The sequence below is a fragment of the Myxine glutinosa genome, chromosome 1, assembly GCF_964187855.1.
Source record: "Myxine glutinosa chromosome 1, kmMyxGlut1.1, whole genome shotgun sequence".
NCBI classification, from domain to species: domain Eukaryota; kingdom Metazoa; phylum Chordata; class Myxini; order Myxiniformes; family Myxinidae; genus Myxine; species Myxine glutinosa.
This window is the reverse complement of record NC_136261.1, coordinates 254,176,632-254,197,587: the sequence shown is the minus strand read 5'-3', so window position 1 is coordinate 254,197,587 and position 20,956 is coordinate 254,176,632. Positions and strand designations below refer to the sequence as shown.

Genomic DNA, 20,956 nt, shown 5'->3' with positions numbered 1-20,956 from the left:
CCATAATTTCAACATGAATCGGAACATGAATCGAAAAACAAACGCAGTTTAGCAGTATTTGGCTCTGAATTTGTCCTGACCGCACATGCGCAGAGAGGAGTGAGATAATGTTTTAACTCGGTCTGGCTACCTGGCAGATCATCAAAATTGAAAATAATTCCAAACAGGAAATGTACTGTTTTTAAGGACATTACAAAGGACACGAAGAACTGATGTAAAGTGCTCGATAGGGTGGTGTAATAGACAGTGCATCAACGGTGGTAAATTCCAGAATTAATTTATTTACAAGATTTTACAACCTTTATTTTATTTCAATTGAATTATATACTTGAACACTGTTGAACACAAATCGCCTTTTAGATACTTCCAAGAATCTCCAGTTTTGTGGGACCGCACTTTGACATGTTCTATAGGGTGATGTAGTAAGAGTGATGTGCAAGACTTCTGATGTACAAGAGTTATGTACAAGACAAAAGTGCTAAACTTCATATTCAAACATTCATGATGTATGTAAACTTTGACACGTACATAAACAAAACTTCATATTCAAACACATATTTGAAACGATCTTCAAAATCATGGTTGTATTAAAATTGAAGTACTGTATATACTTCAACACTGTATGGGTTATTTTCCCCCGTCGCACCGCGGAGCGAAAGGGGGACTATGGTTTTCCCCTCTGTACGTGTGTGCGTCCGTGCATCCGTGCGTGCGTTGAACCTTGTGAGCGGAATATCTTGAAAAATGAATGAACTACTAACTTCTAATCCGGCGTGTGGGTGTATCTAGGCATAAGGAAGAAAGCTATTGAAAATTGGGTCGCCACGTCAAAATCCAAGATGGCCGCCGCCATATGTCTGAAACTTGTGAGCGGAATATCTTGAAAAATAAACCAACTACTCACTTCTAATCCGGTGTGTGGGTGTATCTAGGCATAAGGAAGAAAGCTATTGAAAATTGGGTCGCCACGTCAACATCCAAGATGGCCGCCACCATATATGTCTGAACCTTGTGAGTGGAATATCTTGAAAAATAAACCAACTACTTACTTCTAATCTGGTGCGCGACTGTATCTAGGCATAAGGAAGAACGCTATTGAAAATTGGGTCGCCACGTCAAAATCCAAGATGGCCGCCACCATATATGTCTGAACCTTGTGAGCGGAATATCTTGAAAAATAAACGAACTACTAACTTCTCATCTGGTGTGTGGGTGTGTCTCCAACCCACTCGCAAATATTAGCGACTCTTCCATGTTTCCTGCGTCTTCCACTTTGTCAACTCACATCACTTCACCGACGGGGGACCTAGGCGTAACACTTGTTATGTTCTATGAACTCTTAAGTTGGCTTGTATGGTATGTTGAGATAGCTATCTGCAGCATGTTTCCTCTTTGCAGAAGGTATGAAAAGTGCATGTCCTCTGAAGTGTAATCAAAATAGGCCTGATAAAGTTGTGGCATCGCTTCATTGCATAAATAACAATGACCAGACCCTTATTATATCATGGGGACCCTCATTTCATCAATATCTTATTACAGAAAAGTATATATATATATATATATGTTTAAGAAACAGGAAGTAAATTCCTGCGTGGGGCTAGTGTGAAAAAATTCTGACAAGCTGAGACTCGAACCCAGGAACCTCATCACTTACGTGGTGACAGCCCACTGAGCTAGTCTCTGGGATATCCTCAGAGATTTCTCACACTAACACTGTCTCACACTAACACCAATATATATATGGTGGGCAGCACTGCCTATCGGCATTAATTTTTTTTTTAACTATCAGAATATCTATAAACTTTTTGAATGCCCTACATATTGAATTAATAAGGAAAACTCGATCTTCACCATCTTTGTTATTCACATCAGAGCCTAAATAACTGCAGGTGCACACTGAATAAAACTTTTGTTTAATTATTGCAAAGTTTATTTTTTAATCATCTTAAAACAGCATGAAGAATAAAGAATGTAAATTATCTTGACAAAAAGTTCTTCAGAGAGTGACGAATGCCTCTTCCCTTTTTCAGGCTGGGTGGCTCTTTTCGAATACATCTGAGCAATGACTGAGCCAAGGGTTTACACTGGGGATATAATGGACATGGCAGGTCTACTTACCACCTTCCGGCTGGTAGTAGGGGTTGGTGTCTGGTAGAAAATGGGGGAAGTTCTCAGGCAGAAAGCTTGGTTCATGTTCGCGATGTGAATGTGCAGCGAAAGGAGCCACAGCATATGTGCCAAAATGGTCCACGCCGCCCCATGAAGGGATGTTGCATAGCTCTGCGTAATCATCTGATAGAACATTTCAAGTGGGAGAAAAAGGACTTTTAATAGGTTAAAAAGTAGTTGCTAACATTTTTTTGAAAAAAATCCCTTTATAGAAATGTCTCATCAAATCCCCATGGTGTTGGTCTAAGACAACATAGGGTTGGCATGGGATGTCATGACAATAGCATGAGACACATTTGTGCTCCCATGAGGAGCACTATAAAACCATGGTGTTTGTTTTGGAAACCCATGAGACATATCTATAAACAATTATATAGATGGCGTATTAGAGTGTCTGCTCTCTGAGTCTGGGAGGTCTGCGGCTCAGTTTGAACCCCAACCGAGTCATACCAAAGACGTTAAAAACCGTACATGCTGCTTCCTTGCTTGATGATCAGCATTTAAAAGGATAGAGCATGGACAAACAACCATAGGTTGGCCACCATTCTGTAGGCTTGATGGGTCTAAAGGCCTCATCCTGCATTTGAAGTCTGTTTAAGCGAACTCATCCATAGTTGATATCTTATGTGAAGTGCAAAACTCTGTCTGGATTTGGTGTACAGTGTTGTCATTGTTTGATATTTAATTATAACAATGCATTGTTTTCTCTAAGTCTACAGTAAGGGAGTCTTACTTTCATTTGGATGTCAGGATTACAAGACTCGATCTCACCCGGACAATTTATTAATCGCAGTTGAGGATTAAACCTTGCCGACTTGTATGATGATTACAATAACTTAAATGTAGTTTTGTTGTCAAAATCTTTCAAAGTGCATTTTGTAAAGACAGTGGACGGAGGTTATGTTTTCACCCCTGTCTGGTTGTTTGACTGTGAACAGGATATCTCAAAAAGTTGTGGACGGATCTGGCCAAAATTTGGTGGACAGGTTAGATATGTGACCAGGAAGAATTGATTCAATTTTGGTAAAGATCCGAATCCGGATCCAGATACTAGAATTTTTAAAGTGATTCTTCACCATTGAGAGATATGGCTAAAACTACATATAACACGATATCCCAAAAAGTTATGGACGGATTCGGCCAAATCTTGGTGGCCAGATTGGGTGTGTGAAAAGGAAGAAATGGTTGAATTTTGGTGAAGATCCGAATACGTATCTGGATAAGAGAATTATTTAAATCTTCACGTGATTCTTCACCATTGAGATATCGGGCTAAAAAAGATACAGAGCATGATATTTCAAAAACTTATGGACGAGTTATGACAAAACTTGGTGTGTTGAGTTGTTTCGGCGACAAGAACAAGCCGATCAGATTTTGGTTCAGGTCCGAATCCAGATCCGGCCTATCAGTGGGAAAGAAAACATAAACTGTTCAGCCTGGCGGAGGATATCCTCTCTACCGAGTGCCGTTCTAGTTCTAAATGCAACCTTTTCCAGATGTTCTTTGCATGCATGTTGAAAGAAACTTTATTCATACTCTGCAAAGTCTGGAATATCCCTTGTGGTATAAACATGCAATTTCAAGTCATGAAACTCAAACTCAAACCATTCCCTGGAGGGACTATACGATCTGACAGAGGTCCATGGCCGCCTGATGAAACACGTCCAATTTAAGTTTTCTAAAAGTGGCATGGAGAACAAGCTATATCACTACTGCTGTCAGAATCAATCTCTGCAGATGTCTCGCTCATGTCCAACACCCCCTCCGACAAGTGTTCATTTCAGAATAACTTCTTAGTCATGGTTCATGGGAGTAAACTATCTTGCCAACATTGTCCAAACATGGGGCAAGACAAGCACACTGAATGTTGTGTTATAAACTCGAAACTGGACACACACATTTCAACTTTGTTTGTAGCAAACAAATTTGAAACAGGCCAGGTAAATATCCCACAGGTTCTTTCACAATGAGTAACCTATTACGCAATGATGGAGCACCCTGGTTTGTTGTTATCCAACCTCAGTAATGATGCAAACAGTGGATTGGCGATTCGCAGGCAGGGCACTCCATCACAAAGTGCGTCATCTGTCAGATGGGTCGTTATAATTTGGAGATCCATTAGCTAGCATTGATTGCTCGTGGTGGACGGTAAGTATCCTATGGTGGCTTTTGACAAAGAGTCCGCATATTATCACCGGTACCCAGAACAAATTCGAACTATAACTCCAATCAAAAGTAAGACGTTAGTGAAAATTCTGCATAACTTCTGCAAAGAATTGGCCAACCAGTTAGTGAAAGACCTGAACCAACAATATATACTCCATGAACCCCAACATTGTGGGGCAGTATGTAATGAAGACGAATAATATTAAAAAAAAAATTTTTTTTTGCAGAAATCTAGTCTCGTGGAGGAGCAAAAATAAATGAACAGCCTAATCAAATGGGAACAGAGACAAAAATACCGCATGTGAGTGGCAGAATGGAAAAGCGGTCTTGGGTGGGAGTGGATGAGGATTATGTGGGAGAGGATCGGTGAAAGTAGTAAAACGAGCAGGGATGGCATGGGTATGAATGGGAGATGGCATAAGGTAATCAGGATGCATTTAATGCAATTGAAACAATAAGAGTGGGAGTATGAGACAACTGACACAGGGAGTCATTTCCACAGATGAAATATATATATATATATATATATATATATATATACAGTATATATATATATATATATATATATATATATATATATGTGGCGGACACGAAAGCCCACTGGCGTGGTGACATCATTCTGCGCACCAAGTGGGCGGCGGCCACGCCCAAGGGGTAGGCGTGGCCTGAAGACATACACGGGGCGCGCAGCCCGGAGCGCGCTAGTGTTACAGTGAGCTCCTGAAATAAAGACGCTTATAAGTTACCGCTTGTCCGCTTCCTCCTTGCTCGCAAGCAGCGCGCGTAACGCCGTGCTTTACTGGTGACCCTTGACGTTGGATCTGCCGGAGCGATCCTTCCACACACGACGCCATTGCCATGGCCAACTTCATCAAACTTCCCGAATTTTTGGAGGCCCAGGCCGAAGTCTGGTTCGTCCAAGCCGAAGCCCAATTTCAGCTTCGGCACCTCACCGGCGACGACACGCGCTACTGTCACGTCGTCGCCTCCCTCGGGCCCGGCACGGCCGCTCGAGTTGTGTCCGTCCTTCGCCACCCACCGGACGGCCACAAGTACGAGGCACTCAAGCGGCTACTCCTAGCCACGTTCGGCCTCACGGACGACGCATGGGCCGACCGCCTCCTGGATCTCCCCGAGCTCGGCGACACGCGCCCGTCGGTCCGAATGGACCATATACTGTCACTGTTGGGCGACGAAGCCCCCGGTTCTCTATTCCGGGCGCTTTTCCATCGCCAACTTCCAGCGCAGGTTCGCCTCGCGTTGGCCGGGACCGTGCTAACGGAACCCCGAGCATTGGCAGCCGAGGCGGACAGGTACTTCGCGGCTGCGGACACGTGGGCGAGAGTTGGTGCGGCCGTCACGGACCTCGAGGCTGATGCTGCTGATGATGCTGATCCACAGCATCAGCTTACACAGCATACGCAGCATGCTGATATGCACCTCGTGACCGCCGCCACGCCCCGCCCACCGCCGCAGCGAAAACCGCCACCGCGGGGAACACCGCCAACTCCACCGGCCTGGCGGAGCCAGCCGCACTCCTCCAGCTCCACCACCTGGTGCTGGTTCCATGCCAAGTTCGGCCACGAGGCTCGGCAGTGTCATCCGCCATGCTCCTTCAACAGGTCAGGAAACGCCCGGGCCGGCGCTCAATAGTGGCGATGTGCGCCGGCCGTTTGAGCAGCCTGCTGTTCATAACGGACACCTTATCCGGGTGCCGTTACCTGTGTTACACGGGAGCGCAGGTGAGTGTCGTTCCCGCGGGTACGTCAGACAAGCACGCCGCGGGCGGGGGCCCCGCACTGCTTGCCGCGAACGGGACGCCCATCCGTATGTACGGAAAACGCTGCCTCTCTCTGCGGTTCGGAGGGCAGGTTTTCCGATGGACGTTCATCACCGCCGACGTGCCCATGGCACTGCTTGGCGCGGACTTCCTGTGCGCTAATGGGCTCCTGGTCGACGTAAAGCGCAGACGTCTTGTCCAGGCCGAGACGTTCAGCTCGCTCGCTTGTGCACTGCCCAGCTCGTCGAGCAGCTCAACGAGCGGCTTGCCGAACGGGTCGGTTCCGGCCACGTTGATCTGTACGCTTCCGGCAGCGGACGAATTCACCCACCTCCTCGCCGGCTTCCCGGCCCTCATGCGGCCCACCTTCTCGGCGGGGGCCGTCAAGCACGGGGTGGCCCATCACATCCCCACCGTCGGGCCACCGGTCTACGCCGGGGCACGCCGCCTCGAGCCAATGAAGCTGGCGGTGGCAAAAGCGGCGTTCGCTACCCTGGAGCGACTCGGCATCGTTCGGCGCTCGGAGAGTGCTTGGGCGTCGCCGCTGCACATCGTGCCGAAGCCCGGCGGGGGATGGCGACCGTGCGGGGACTATCGCCGTCTCAATGACGCCACCACTCCCGACCGCTACCCCGTCCCCACATTCAGAACTTTTCCGCCCGTTTGGCGGGCATGTCCTTCTTCTCGAAGGTGGACCTCATACGCGGCTACCATCAGGTCCCCGTCAGGCCGGAGGACGTCCCGAAGACGGCGGTCATCACGCCATTCGGACTCTTCGAGTTCCTGCGGATGCCCTTCGGTCTGAAGAATGCGGCTCAGGCGTTCCAGCGACTGATGGACAGCGTCCTGCGCGACTTGGATTTTGTCTACGTCTACCTGGACGATATCCTCGTCGCCAGCGCGTCCCGCGAAGAGCACCTACGCCACCTCCGCACGCTCTTCGAACGCCTGGGCCAGCATGGCCTGATTGTGAACCCCGCAAAGTGCCGGTTCGGCATCGCCGTAATCGATTTTCTGGGGCACCGTGTCAACAGGCATGGAGCCGTCCCCCTGCCGGCCAAGGTGGAGGCGGTGAAGGGGTTTCCGCGCCCCCGCACGATCAGAGGGCTGCAGGAGTTCCTGGGCATGGTGAACTTTTACCATCGGTTCCTGCCCCGTATCGCCCAGCTCCTGCGCCCCCTGCATGAAGCTCTCCGAGGTAAGCCGGGCAAAGGCGACGTTACCTGGACCGAGCAGATGGACACGGTGTTCACGGGCGCGAAGCTCGCCTTGGCTAACGCCACCATGCTCGCGCACCCGGCGCCGGATGCACCGATCGCCCTCACCACCGACGCCTCGGTCTATGCGGTGGGCGCGGTGCACAAGCAATGGGTGCGTGTAGCTTGGCAACCGCTGGCGTTCTTTAGCCGGCAGCTTTGCCCGCCCGAACGCCGTTACAGTACCTTCGACCGCGAGTTGCTCGGGCTTCACTTGGCGGTCAGGCACTTCCGACATCTGCTCGAGGGCCGTGCGTTCATGGCCTTCGTCGACCACAAGCCGCTGATCTTCGCGATGGGCAAGGTCACCGAGCCATGGTCGGCCCGGCAGCAGCGTCACCTCTCGGCCGTGTCCGAGTACACGACGGACATCCGGCACGTCGCGGGGAAGGACAACCCGGTGGCGGATTGCCTTTCCCGGGCCGTCGCCCACGCAGTCCACCTCGGCATCGACTATGCCCGGATGGCAGCGGACCAGGCCGCTGACCCCGACGTCCAGGCCTTGCGGACCGCCGTCACGGGCCTCCGCGTCACCGAGGTGCCGTTCGACGGTGTGGGCGCGGCCCTCTTGTGCGACGTCTCCCTCGGGCGGCCTCGCCCCGTCGTGCCCGCGGGCTGGCAGCGCCAGGTGTTTGACGCCATCCACGGCCTGTCCCACCCGGGCGCGAGGGCCTCCCAAAGGTTGATCGCCGACAAGTTCGTCTGGCATGGCCTCCGGAAGGCCGTCCGCGGCTGGGCCAGGACGTGCCTCGCGTGCCAGCGCGCCAAGGTGCACCGGCACACCCAGGCCCCGTTGGCCCCGTTCACGGTGCCGGAACGCCGGTTTGACCACGTCCACGTGGACCTGGTGGGACCTCTGCCCCCCTCGCGGGGTTTCACCCACGTCCTCACCATGGTGGACCGCACCACCCGGTGGCCGGAGGCCATGCCCTTGGCGTCGACGATGGCGGCGGACGTCGCGCAGGCTTTCATCGCCACCTGGGTCACCCGATTCGGCGCCCCCTCAGACATCTCATCCGACCGCGGCCCCCAGTTCACCTCGGAGCTCTGGGGGGCGGTCGCGCAGGGGCTCGGGGTCCGGCTGCACCGAACCACGGCCTACCACCCCCAGGCTAACGGCCTGTGTGAGCGATTTCACCGCTCATTGAAGGCCGCGCTCCGGGCCACCCTCCGCGATGGCGGCTGGGTCGACAGGCTCCCCTGGGTCCTGCTGGGCCTCCCGACGGCGCCCAAGGAGGACCTGCGCGCATCCGCGGCGGAGTTGGTCTTCGGGCAACCGCTGCGGGTGCCGGGCGAGTTCCTCCCCGACTCCACGGCACCATGGTCCGCGGCACAGCAGCGCTCCGCTCTGCAAGAGACCGCCCAGAGGTTCGCCCCGGTGCCAATGGCATGCCACGGGCACCCACCGACGCACGTCGCCCCGGAGCTTCGCACGGCGGAGTACGTCTTCGTCCGCCACGATGCCCACCGGACACCACTGCGGCCCCCGTACGACGGGCCTTTCCACGTGCTGGAGACCGGGGCGAAGCACTTCACCCTGGACATCGGCGGTACTCCTGACCACGTTTCTGTAGACCGCCTCATGCCGGCCCACCTCGACGTGGACCATCCACCGCCAGTGGCCCGACCCCCACGTGGGGCCGCCCCCCTGCGGGCGGACCCCCGGCACCGCCCAGCCCCGCCGCCACGCCGCCCCCCAGTCCTGCACCCATCCCAGGGGCAGCCAGGGGCATCCCACCTGGCATCCCTGCACCCCGGATGCCGCCGATCGCCAGGGGGTGCTTCGGCCGGGTCATCCGTTTGCCCCGCAAACTGGCCCTCCAGGTGCGCGGGAATTATGGGGGGGTGCGTGTGGCGGACACGAAAGCCCACCGGCGTGGTGACATCATTCCGCGCACCAAGTTGGCGGCGGCCACGCCCAAGGGGTAGGCGTGGCCTGAGGACATACACGGGGCGCGCAGCCCGGAGCGCGCTAGTGTTACAGTGAGCTCCTGAAATAAAGACGCTTATAAGTTACCGCTTGTCCGCTTCCTCCTTGCTCGCAAGCAGCGCGCGTAACGCCGCGCTTTATATATATATATATATATTTATATATATATATATATATATATATATATATATATATAATCGTTAGATTAAATAAGACGCGGACGTAGCTTCAGGACGTCGATCTTTAATTGTCGACCAAGCTTTCGACCAACAAAGGTCTTCTTCTGAGTGAGCCCCAAGTTCAACGGAAGTGCTTCCCACTTCCGTTGAACTTGGGGCTGACTCAGAAGAAGACCTTTGTTGGTCGAAAGCTTGGTCGACAATTAAAGATCGACGTCCTGAAGCTACGTCCGCGTCTTATTTAATCTAACGATTATATATTCAATACAAATGAGACGCCCTGCTCGTACTTTGGAGTTTCTACTATTTCTTACAGTTATATATATATATATACATATATATATACGTATATATATATATATATATATATATATATATATATATATATATATATATATATATATATATATATACATACATATATATATATATATATATATATATATATATATATATATGGGAGCCTACGTTGAATCAGCACATTCCTGTGTCCTTGGACGACTCCTCAGCACCATCCTGACACACACCACGGTGTGTGCTCGGAATGAGGTGTTTTTAAGGCGGCCGGAGTGCAAATTCCGCCACCAACCTCCTTGAGGGAGGACCCAGTACGCTGGTACTCATTTCACCAACCTCAGAAGAGTGACAGGCTGAGTCAACCACCTGGTATTAATTCAACAGCTGAACGGGATTAAAATCAGGACCTTAGGATCCCAAGCCCACAACCCTAACCATTAGGCCAACACCAAGTTTACAGATGAAAGAATAGAGGCAGGAAAGAAATGTGGTGAGCATTCACCTTAGAATTGAGGAAGGTAATAAGTTGAAGGAATCTGGTAGAATGCATACCCTTTGGGTGGAGGGAGAGGGGAGGGCTGGTGTACGATGTAGGCATGAGAGGATGTACTGTTCTGTACATGGTGGCATCATCTGCGAAGTTGTGTTGAGGATTATCAAATGTAGCAGAGAGGTCATTGATGTATACCAAGAACAAAGTCGGTCCTAAAACGCTGTCTTGTCATACACCAGCCTCAGGAGTGAGGTTTCGAGATGGAATGTCATCAAAAGCAACCAAATGTTTCTGCTTGCAAATAAAATCTGATAATTTGTTTCAAGGAGGGACCACTAAATACAATTGTCAGACAGCTTGGAAAGTAAGGTTGGGTGCCAGAAAGTTTCCGCCTTCCATGATGAAGGCAGCAGACCATCTGAGAAAGACTTGGGGAAGTGTGAGGAAAGAAGAAAGGATAGAGCCGAAGCACAGTTCTTGAGGATAACAGTGAGAATACCTTTGGTACCAGTTGCAGAGGAGATGTCATGATTGTTCAACTTCTCAACCATAGGAAGAGAAAGAAGATCCATGTGGTGCAGATAGTAATCTTTTATGGGGCAAAGGGTGGGTAGAGGTAGGAAGCAATTGGCTATCTTGGCCTTTTCAGTAAGGACAGTATTGATAATATTCAGCTTTTTCTATCAGTGTTCGATACAACTCCACCCTTTGTGAAGAGAAGGTACAGAAGGGGAATGTGTACTGGAGACAGACTTGCCCAGTGCCACCAGCTTTTAGATGATCCTGAGAGATTTGATGGGTTTAACTGCAATTGAGCTTGATGTGCTCCGCATTGTCGAACGACCGATGTCACGGATTCGTGGCAAATGCAGAGGGACTTTAGGTTTGCACCAGATGGATTTGCATTAAAGGTGGAGAAACCAAGCTGCTTTTGCGCAATTACCTCACCACATGCTCCAGTGTACCACGACCAGGATATTGAATAGGACAATTGCAGGCATGAAGGGAAGAAAGCAGTCTGTTAAGGAAGTAATTCCAGGCAATGTTGATGCCAGTATCCGATTAGATAATGGACCAGTTTGAAGGAGCTCGCAGATTTCAAACCAGACCAATCTGCCTTGCGGAATATTCGCCACCAGTGCACTGTGTGGATACTTCAATATGCAACAACTGGCAGTAATAGCTCACTTCATCGGTTCTTGTTCCTGCTTTCACCAGCCAACAGTTACATGAGAACAAATTTTTTTAAAGAGTTATCTTTTATTTTTATTACTGAGCATACAGAAAGAATGGCAAGCAGTGCATACAGAGTGCGGTGGGGGAGAGTTGGGTGGGGAAGGAAGCGAACTTCGGAAAACTTCCACTTGGAAAATGGTCGGTTCACAGTCAATTTAAAGCCACACAGTTATATTCCCAAATTTTTTCCTAATCTTATTTTAACCTCAAAGACTCGTAATGCAGAATTTAGAAGAATTTATGCAAAAGGCGAAGGAAGGGGTAGCTTGGAGTACCACAAATATTGAAGCAGAGAGCTTGGTTCGATGCAACATTAATGTGCAGACATTCGAAGCAAAATTTCCACACTTCGTGTGAAGAACATTCCAAATGGAATGAGGGAGAGGAAGAATAAAAGCATTGTGTCGAGAATAGTCAAATTATGCCCAAACCCCACTGAACATGCACACTTTTTGGCGTTCTACTAGTTATTTTGCTTTCACATTGCAATTATAGCTCTGCAGAACCGCCCGTGATCGCACCCATCTCTGAAATAGTTATACACAAACAGATAATATATTTATGCTTCTCTACTAACATTGGTCGTTCGAGTATCTTAAAAATAAATTCTCCCGACCGTATAATGAAACATGCACAACGCAGTAGCTTCCCAGAGAACTGCAGAGGAGGACTGCGTGGATCTGCTTCAGCAGGTGCTGACATTTGCCTAACGAATTGCAAATATACATATGTCCCATCCAACTATATACAGTGTGGTATGCAACTTTTTATTTAGCTCCAATATTTTGTATTACCTGTCGATTTTGTTTGTTTTTGTCTCATGATATGGCCTGGTGTTGGCTTAGCGGTTATGGTGCTGGCTTGGGATCCAAGGATCCTGAGTTCGAATCCTGGTCGATCGTTGAATTAACGCCAGGGGGGTTGACTCGGCCTGTCATCCTTCCAAGGTCGGCAAATTGAGTACCAGCTTGCTGGGATGAATGTGCCGGTGTGTGCCCCGGCTTAGAATAGGTACACCGTATCCCTGCGTGTCATAATAGGCGACTAAAGGGTTGGCGTCAGGAAGGGCATCCGGCCATAAAAACATTGCCTCAAAAAGAGAACTATAATTATTCTCATGGGGCATGCAAAGCTAACTCCCGGTCTAGCAGGGAAAATGGCCTTACAAAGGGAATTTTTTTTGTCTAATAATACACAGTATTAGTTAAATTTTTGTTTATTATCGTGAAACAAATGCTTCAACAAGCAATAAGGGGCGATATCATTAGTCGTTGATGAAGTGCCCAATTAAAGCATCGCATTTCTGGATGACAAGATGAATACACTGAAGTTGTCGATGAGTCGGCTGAGAGTTGGAACTGGTATGCGTCTAATTTCCCATCTGATCTTGTTTTTAAACTGCTGCAGTGTGTGGGTTGTTATTGTAAACTTCAGCTTTGAGGGACCCCCAGAGGTAGCAGTCACGAGGAGACAGATCAGGGGAGTAGGGACATTCTGTTGCAATCGCCAAAGGCCATGGGTTGCCCTTCCATCTGATTTCTTTCTCTGCTCTTATTTCTTTCAATCCGGTGCAGCAGTAGCTGTATCTTGTTCGGATGCAGTTTCAGATAATCGTGTAAGATTCTGCCATCTGTTGTGAGAGAGGTCCCCACCAGCTGTGCAAGTTGGCATGTCGAGATTTTCAGAGAAGCATGCAAAGTTTCTCTTTTACAGCGCCTATCTTGTTGGGAGTTCTCACTAAAGGTATTCACCCACTAACTATGTCCTTTCATTTGTTTTTGTTTTTGCACTTCCAGTGTCTCTAAGCCTTTAAACAATATGTTTGTTGGTTTAGTATTGTGGAATTCTTGCATTTGGATAGACTCTAAGAAACTGTCTATGTGTAGAAACACCTTGTCACAAAAAACGACGTAAAAAAAAGGATGATGTAATAAAAATTGGGCAAAATGTATGTATTTAATAAACTCGTACACCCACTCACTATGGGAGCTGTAGTTGGTCATGTTATCATCATTACTAGGGCATGCCCGTACTATATATATATCTAAAATTATATCCCCCCCCCCCCTCTATTTACATGAAATGGTTTGGTCCAAAGCGAACGGCTTGCGAGTACGGTGACAATCCCCCCCCTCTATTTACATGAAATGGTTTGGTCCAAAGCGAACGGCTTGCGGAGTTTGGTAAAGAAATCGCCATAGCGTGCACAAACGCGCAGGAAAGCGAAAGAATCGCAAATTAGTTTTAATTAGTTTTAAAACATAGTTTAACGCCAACATAGCGGCAACATAGTTTGCCAACGTGAAATAAATGAATACGCTCTCAAATGTGCCGTCCGAGGCAGAGTCTGTTCGCCACGTTCGGCACACGTGATAGCTCGCTGCTCTCTGATTGGTTGAATCGTTTTTTGGACATAGCTCGGTAACTACTTGTCCAATTAATATGAAACCTTGAAAAGGCACATCCTCAGGTCCCCAGCAATATACCTGGCAAGTTTAAAGTATATCGGACCCGTGGTTGTCGAGAAACAGCGGTCACAGACATACACACACACATACACACACACACATACACACACACACACACACACAGAGATTACTGGAATTATAGATAGATTATTATCAATTATTATTACTATTACTCATGTTACTTCAGGTCATTGAAAGATCAGACCATGCCTCACCATTTTAATTTCCCTAAAATAAAATTTACCTCCGTGAGGGTGTCGGGGATAGGTGGGGGAGGGGTGGGGGGCAATCAATATCGCAAGTCACAAAACCTCGGGGAGGGGAGAGGGTGGGGATATTGTTTTGTAATATCATTAATATTATGCTATTATCATAAGTGTTGTTTCGACTTTTGTAATGAGAAGCAGCTTTGGAGAAACGCCACAAAAACGCCTTGGAAAAACTATGCCTTGGAAACCATGGAAGCAGCAGGAAGGATCGTGTTATTAACACTTGTGGGGTATATAGATTACAATAGATCTTCGAGCAGGTGCGTTCGTTGACGTGATAAACATAGACTGATGTCCGGATTCCTCCAAACTTCTTTCAGTTTTGTGTTAAACAGCATTAGCGACTGTTTAAAAAGGTAATCATTTGTGTTTGTGATTTATGATATTTATTACTTCTGGTAGACTTGCTCCCATGAACGGCACGATAAACTATTAATACATGTTTGACGAAGGATGAAACACCCATTTGGAAGGTGGGATATTATTAATATTAACATTGTTTTGTAATAACATTAATATTATGCTATTATCATTAGTTTTGTCATTAGAAATGGCTTTAGAAAAATGCTACGATAAAGCTATTTTAACATGGATAAACACCTCAACACGCAACCCCCTTAATGTAGAAAAACCCCTTGGTGGAGAAAACCCCCTTTCTAAAGGGGGGGGGGCAAATGAATTTGCTACAACCTCCAATGTGTGACCCTTAGTCCTCCTGTCAAGTTTGGTTGACATTGGATAAGTAACGACCAAATGCATTGCGGTCAAAAATCATCAGACAGACAGACAGACAGACAGACAGACACCAAATTGTGTATTTCAGTATGATGATGATGATAGATGGCCATAATCTGCTTTTCCTGTTCACTGTCAGCAGGAAGCGGTGCTTTGTGGATAACTCGATCCTTCAAAGGCAGTCGTCATAAAGCGGGCTATATTAATTGCCAACGGTGACGTAAACTTCAAACTTGCAGTTGAGAGATTGCAACTATAACGGAGTGCAGTATTATGGAAAACAATGATTTCATCCTTACCAGACATTTTTGAAGGACAAAGGGCACATTCTAGGCCCCACGCGGCTCCATATCTGCAGCAACACTCAGTGTATGTGGCGTGAAGGCCCAGCACAGGACGGCTGCACATTGATGTGCGTGACACCTCCATCCAGCAGATGTTCATGTGCGAATTCTCCTCAGTTGTTGCTGAAGAATAACGAACAGGACAAAGGTTTCTGTCAGGCTCTTATGGATAGTTCCACATTTGTTTTAATGAAGAACAAAAATGAGAAACGTCAGGTGCACCCCAATTCTTACGCAGGTAAACATACTTATATTGACTTTCTGTGAATGAAATCCATTGTTTAGCTGCCGATCCCGACACTAGTCTTCAGATAGACAAGTATTGCATTGCATCTTATGGATAGTTTTCTTCATATCACAGTATAATATGCACAAGGAAGTTTAAGTAAATCATCGTCCATATCGTGCATCTGAAAAATTATGCGCATGCCCTCACCAGGCTGAATAGTTTACGTTTTGTATCTCACTGAAAGGGTGGATCTGGATCCGGAACTGGACCAAACTCGAATCGGCTTGTGCTTGTCACCTACCCAACTCATACAACACGTTTTGTCATAATCTGTCCACAACTTTTGGAAATATTGTGCAATATCCTTTTTAGCCTTATCTGTGAATGGTGAAGAATCACTTAAAAAACTAGAACGGCACTCATAGAGTGCATAGTCTCGCCTCGTGCATTCATTCTGAACAAATAATATATAAGTAACTGAACACGCTACTATTATGGCCCATATAGCCGTATGATCCATGCGCCCGATTATGTTACATAGTTTTTTGGCACAGATTATGAACATCATTCATTTAATTCTTCACACATCGGGTCATTAAAAAAAACAATTGTTGAGTGGATATGGAGAAAAATAGGTCAATTTTTTTCCTTTAATCCAATATGGCTGTCATACCATGTGACCTATGACATCATGAATGAAATGAATCAATGATCGTTTTAAGACCATTTTCCCCGCTGGAGCGGGGGTTAGCCTTGCGGGCCCCATGACAATCATGGTTCCCTGTTTTGAGGAAATGTTTTTATGGCCGGATGCCCTTCCTGGCACCAACCCTTAGTCACCTCTTGCGATGCGCAGGGATACCGTGTGCCTATTCTAAGCCGGGGTACACACCGTGATCATTCATCCCAGCAAGCTGGTGCTCAATTTGCCGACCTCGGAAGGATGACAGGCTGAGTCAACCCCCCTGGCGTTAATTCGGTGATCGACCGGGATTCGAACCCAGGATCCTAGGATCCCAAGCCGGCACCCTAACCGCTAAGCCAACACCAGGCTTATGACATCATAAATTAAATTATTCACTCTCATTGGGTCAAAGATCAGATATTAATTTTTAGATTTTTCGGATAAGGATTTCAATTCAACCAATTATGGCTGGAATGCCGCTTCACCTGTGATGTAATCGTTATCACCCTAAATACCCCATGGGGAGTTGATGACATATGCCAGTTTCATTTTTTTTTCATTGAGTGGATATTTCCTTTAATCCAATATGGCTGCCATATCATGTGACCTACGACATCAAAGTTAGCAATAAAATATTATCCATGTTTAAAGTTTTGCATCAATTGGACAAAATAGAAAAGCATTTTTAAAGCGAAAATATAGAGAAGCAGACGCACACAGACAGACAGACATCGACAGGGGCGTTGCAATAGTTTCGCATCACCTTCGGGGCGAGACAAATGAAAAATTCTCGTATCCGGATCCGGATCTTCACCAAAATCAAATCAATTAGTTCTTGTCATGCACGTAACCTGTAAACCAGGTTTTGGCAGAATCCGCCCATAACCTTTAAGACATCCTGCTCATAGACAAGCAGACAAACAAACGGGTGAAAATATAACCTCCATCCACCTCCAGTGGTGGAGATAACAAGAAGGTTTTCTAAATTGGCAGCTTTTAGTGTTTTGTTTTAACTGAATTAACAGCTCACATGTTGAGTATAGAGTAAAACACCAGCCTGTCTTTCAGACCTCATAGCCCAGGAGCATTAGGTTAGGACCTAGAAGAGATTAGTAGAAAGCTGATTTTTTGCACAGAGCTTCAGAATACCATGTGGATGCCCACAATATAAAGTCCCACGAGTCCCACCTTGTGGCATTTTCAAAATTCAAGATGGCCGCCGGTTGGATGGAAAATACATAAATATGGATAACTTCTGCCTAGAACCTCATAAAAGTGTACTTTTCGTGGCTAAATATATGTTTTAGCACACTAGGATTTTAATAGAATATATTTCATTGACCTCAGATAATGATATGTAGATATAATCCAGGATGGCTGACAAAATTGCCGCTGCTGTAACGCAAAAAAACATCAAAATCATGATAAGTTTAATTTGCTATTATTTTATTTAATGCAAAATGTTTCACATTGTGACCACAAGGCCTGCAAGAGGTAAACAACACATGGGGATTTGACATTTAATTACAATACGACACAAAAGCAGACCAACTCTTTGATCCCAGTCATCCCAACCTGATTCTAGTGTTTTGGACAGTACCGTGTTAACTGAATGTCACTTTTCTTATTCCTGACTTAAACACTGTTATCACCCTCTAAATCAATGTCCCGAGAGTTTTTGCAATTATGGCCATTACAAACAGTACACGAGAGGGTACACAGAAAAAGCTAGGTATTACTTCATGAGGTATATAAGCAGAATAATGATAATTGCAATGTTTTATAGTACAATGGGCAGCCATCTTGGCCGCCATTTGGGATGTTATTTACACTTCCTTGTGAATGGTCATTCAGAAATATTTGATTGCAATTCCAGTATGCTGAAACAGACAAAAAAGTACACCTCTATGTGGTAAAAGAACAAAATTATCGTGATTTTAATGTTTTTTGCATTACGGCGGTGGCCATTTTGTCGGCCATCTTGGATTATCTCTGCATATCATTATCTGAGGTCACTGAAAGATATTCTATTAAAATCCTAGTGTGCTAAAACATATATTTAGACATAAAAAGTATACTTTTATGAGGTTCTAGGCTGAAGTTATCGCAATTTATGCATTTTCCGTATAACCGGCGGGCATCTTGAATTTTGAAAATGCCACAAGGTGGGTCTCGTGGGACTTTGTACTGTGGGTATCCACATGACATCCTGGAGCTCTGTGCAAAAAATCAGCTTTCTACTAATTTCTTCTAGGCTTCCCCTTCATTTTTGGCTAATGCTCCTGGGCTATCAGGGTTTGATTTTTTTTTAGTATTGGCTTTAGAACTCAGACGAACGACAACATTGTGGAAAATAAAGTATCTGAAGCACATGTGGGCATTCAGTACCAGATAGATGCATTTTTGCCAACACACGAACCCAAAAACCAACTAAGGTATGTGTAGCTACGATTTATGTCACCAGGACCCATCAGGAACTTACCACTCAAGTTTGATAGGCATGAGAACCATTTCTATCAAGCCGTGTGTCTCTTGTCCTTACATAATGAACAGGCTGGTGATTTTTGTCTCGTTTCACTATCCGATTTAACAGCTTGTTGTAAAAGCACAACAGGGATTGTTGGAACGGTCAAGATCATTTAACCGAGATGTGATTGTTATCGTGCGCTTATAAGCTAAACAGTTTGGCGATTTAGTCTGGATGTCACAAAGAAGAAATATATTACAAACACCATTTTCATTCCCATTTAAAAAATCATTAGAAACATCATAAACAACTGTACAGTACAACGTATGCATTCCAAAGACGTTTGTTTGAAAATAAGCTCAACGTAGGTCATGCGGTCATGTGTCCCAGCACCTGCATGCTCCGTGCGGTTCACACAACGTTTCTTGGTTTCGTCGAGGACCGATGGGGGTGTGCAGAAGCAGACGTAAGATCCGTCTGTGTTGAAACATTCGGCGTCCACGCAGCTACGAGGGATTTGGCACTCGTCGATATCTGCGGAGAAGCGGAAAGCCCCACAGGGCAATTCATCACTCCCGTTGGAGCGATCAAAAGCCCCACAACCATAAAACAACGGTGTCATCTACGAGTTACAAAGTGTTTTGTGAACTATGTGAACTAGGTCTGCTCCTGCTTTACTCGTCCAATACTCTTACATGAATGGGGGAACGATTTTCAAAACTTTTTTTTTTAAACTAAACTTTTTTTTGAAACAAAAACCTTTTTTTAACACTACTAACAATTACTGGTATCACCAAAATCATGAGGACAATTAAATTTGGTAGGAGAAACGTACCACTGCAACAACAATCGGATATTTCCATCTTAACCTGTAACTGCATTCTGTTGAAATTGTCAAATTGTGCTGTAATTTAAAGGAAGCTCGTGCATCGTGAGGCCACTTTGTTTCTCGGGCTTGAACTGCTAGAACAGATTTATTCTTTCCGAGTTCCTTCATGTGCTTTCCTTTTCAACGTGCAATCTGTGCTCCCTTAGGACTGGACAAAACAACACAAGATCCTATCGAAAAGAACAAAGGGAAAATAGCTGCAGTCGTGAAAAGAAATATTCCCATTAATGACGAGCACTGGCTTACTGGTACGACATGGAGAATAACAAAGGAATTCTGATTTATGGAGGATATCAGTAATACATTTGAACATTTTTATTCCTCTGGAAACCTCAAGTACCGGTGGCGGTGGAGGCCCTGACCCTTGACAGAGCTTTGCGGACACTCATGAGAAGTACAACCAGGCATTACTCATTCTACCGCAATGCCACTATGACCTGAAAAGGAACCTCTGCAGATGCCTCATTTTGCCAATAATATGAGAAATGTGCTTGCTAATGGGTGCATCACATACTGGGTAATAGGAAACAGGCCATACCAGTTGTAACATTTTTGGTGTAGTGAACAACATCGAAAATGCAACTCAGGTTATGGTCACTTCAGAAGCTTTTAGAACAGAGCATAACTGTTTGCCCATGTCCAGTGGTAGTACGGTTTATACACTGCATTCAAAAAGTATTCAGACCCCTTCACTTTTTTCACATTTTGTTATGTTGCAGACTTATGCTGAAATCGTTTAAATTCATTTTTCCCCTCATCAATCTACACTCAATACCCCATAATGACAAAGAGAAAACAGGATTTTAGAAAGTTTTGCAAATTTATTAAAAATAAAAAACTGAAACACCACATTGACGTAAGTATTCATACCCTTTGCTATGACACTTGAAATTTAGCTCAGGTGCCTCCCATTTCTCTTGATTATCTGTGAGATGTTTCTACACCTTGATGGGAGTCAACCTGTGGTAAATTCAATTGATTTGACATGATTTGGAAAGGCACACACCTGTCTGTATAAGGTCTCACAGCTGACAATGCATATCAGAGCAAACACCAAGCCATGAGGTCGAAGGAACTGCCTGCAGAGCTCAGAGACAGGATGGTGTCGAGGCACAGATCTGGGGAAGCCTACAAAAAAAATCTCTGCTGCATTGAAGGTTCCCAAGAGCACAGTGGTCTCCATAATTCTTAAATGGAAGAAGTTTGGAACAACCAGGACTCTTCCTAGAGCTGGCCGCCCGGCCAAACTGAGCAATCGGGGGAGAGGGCCTTGGTAAGAGAGGTGACCAAGAACCCGATGGTCACTCTGGCTGAGCTCCAGAGATCCTGTGTGGAGATGGGAGAAACTTCCAGAAGAACAACCA

General features: G+C 46.3%; 1 protein-coding gene across 2 annotated transcripts in view; it reads right to left on the bottom strand.

Annotated features, from left to right (window-relative positions):
* LOC137436425 (latent-transforming growth factor beta-binding protein 1) overlaps positions 1-20,956 on the bottom strand; it is a 327,003-nt gene that overhangs the window by 13,243 nt on the left and 292,804 nt on the right. For both annotated transcript variants that reach the window (XM_068130197.2, XM_068130206.2), the window contains exons 30-32: positions 19,097-19,237; positions 15,278-15,445; positions 2,119-2,292 (exon numbers count right to left, since the gene is read on the bottom strand). In XM_068130197.2, the coding sequence (XP_067986298.2) occupies positions 2,119-2,292; positions 15,278-15,445; positions 19,097-19,237 (483 nt within the window). The remainder of the gene's footprint in view (positions 1-2,118; positions 2,293-15,277; positions 15,446-19,096; positions 19,238-20,956) is intronic.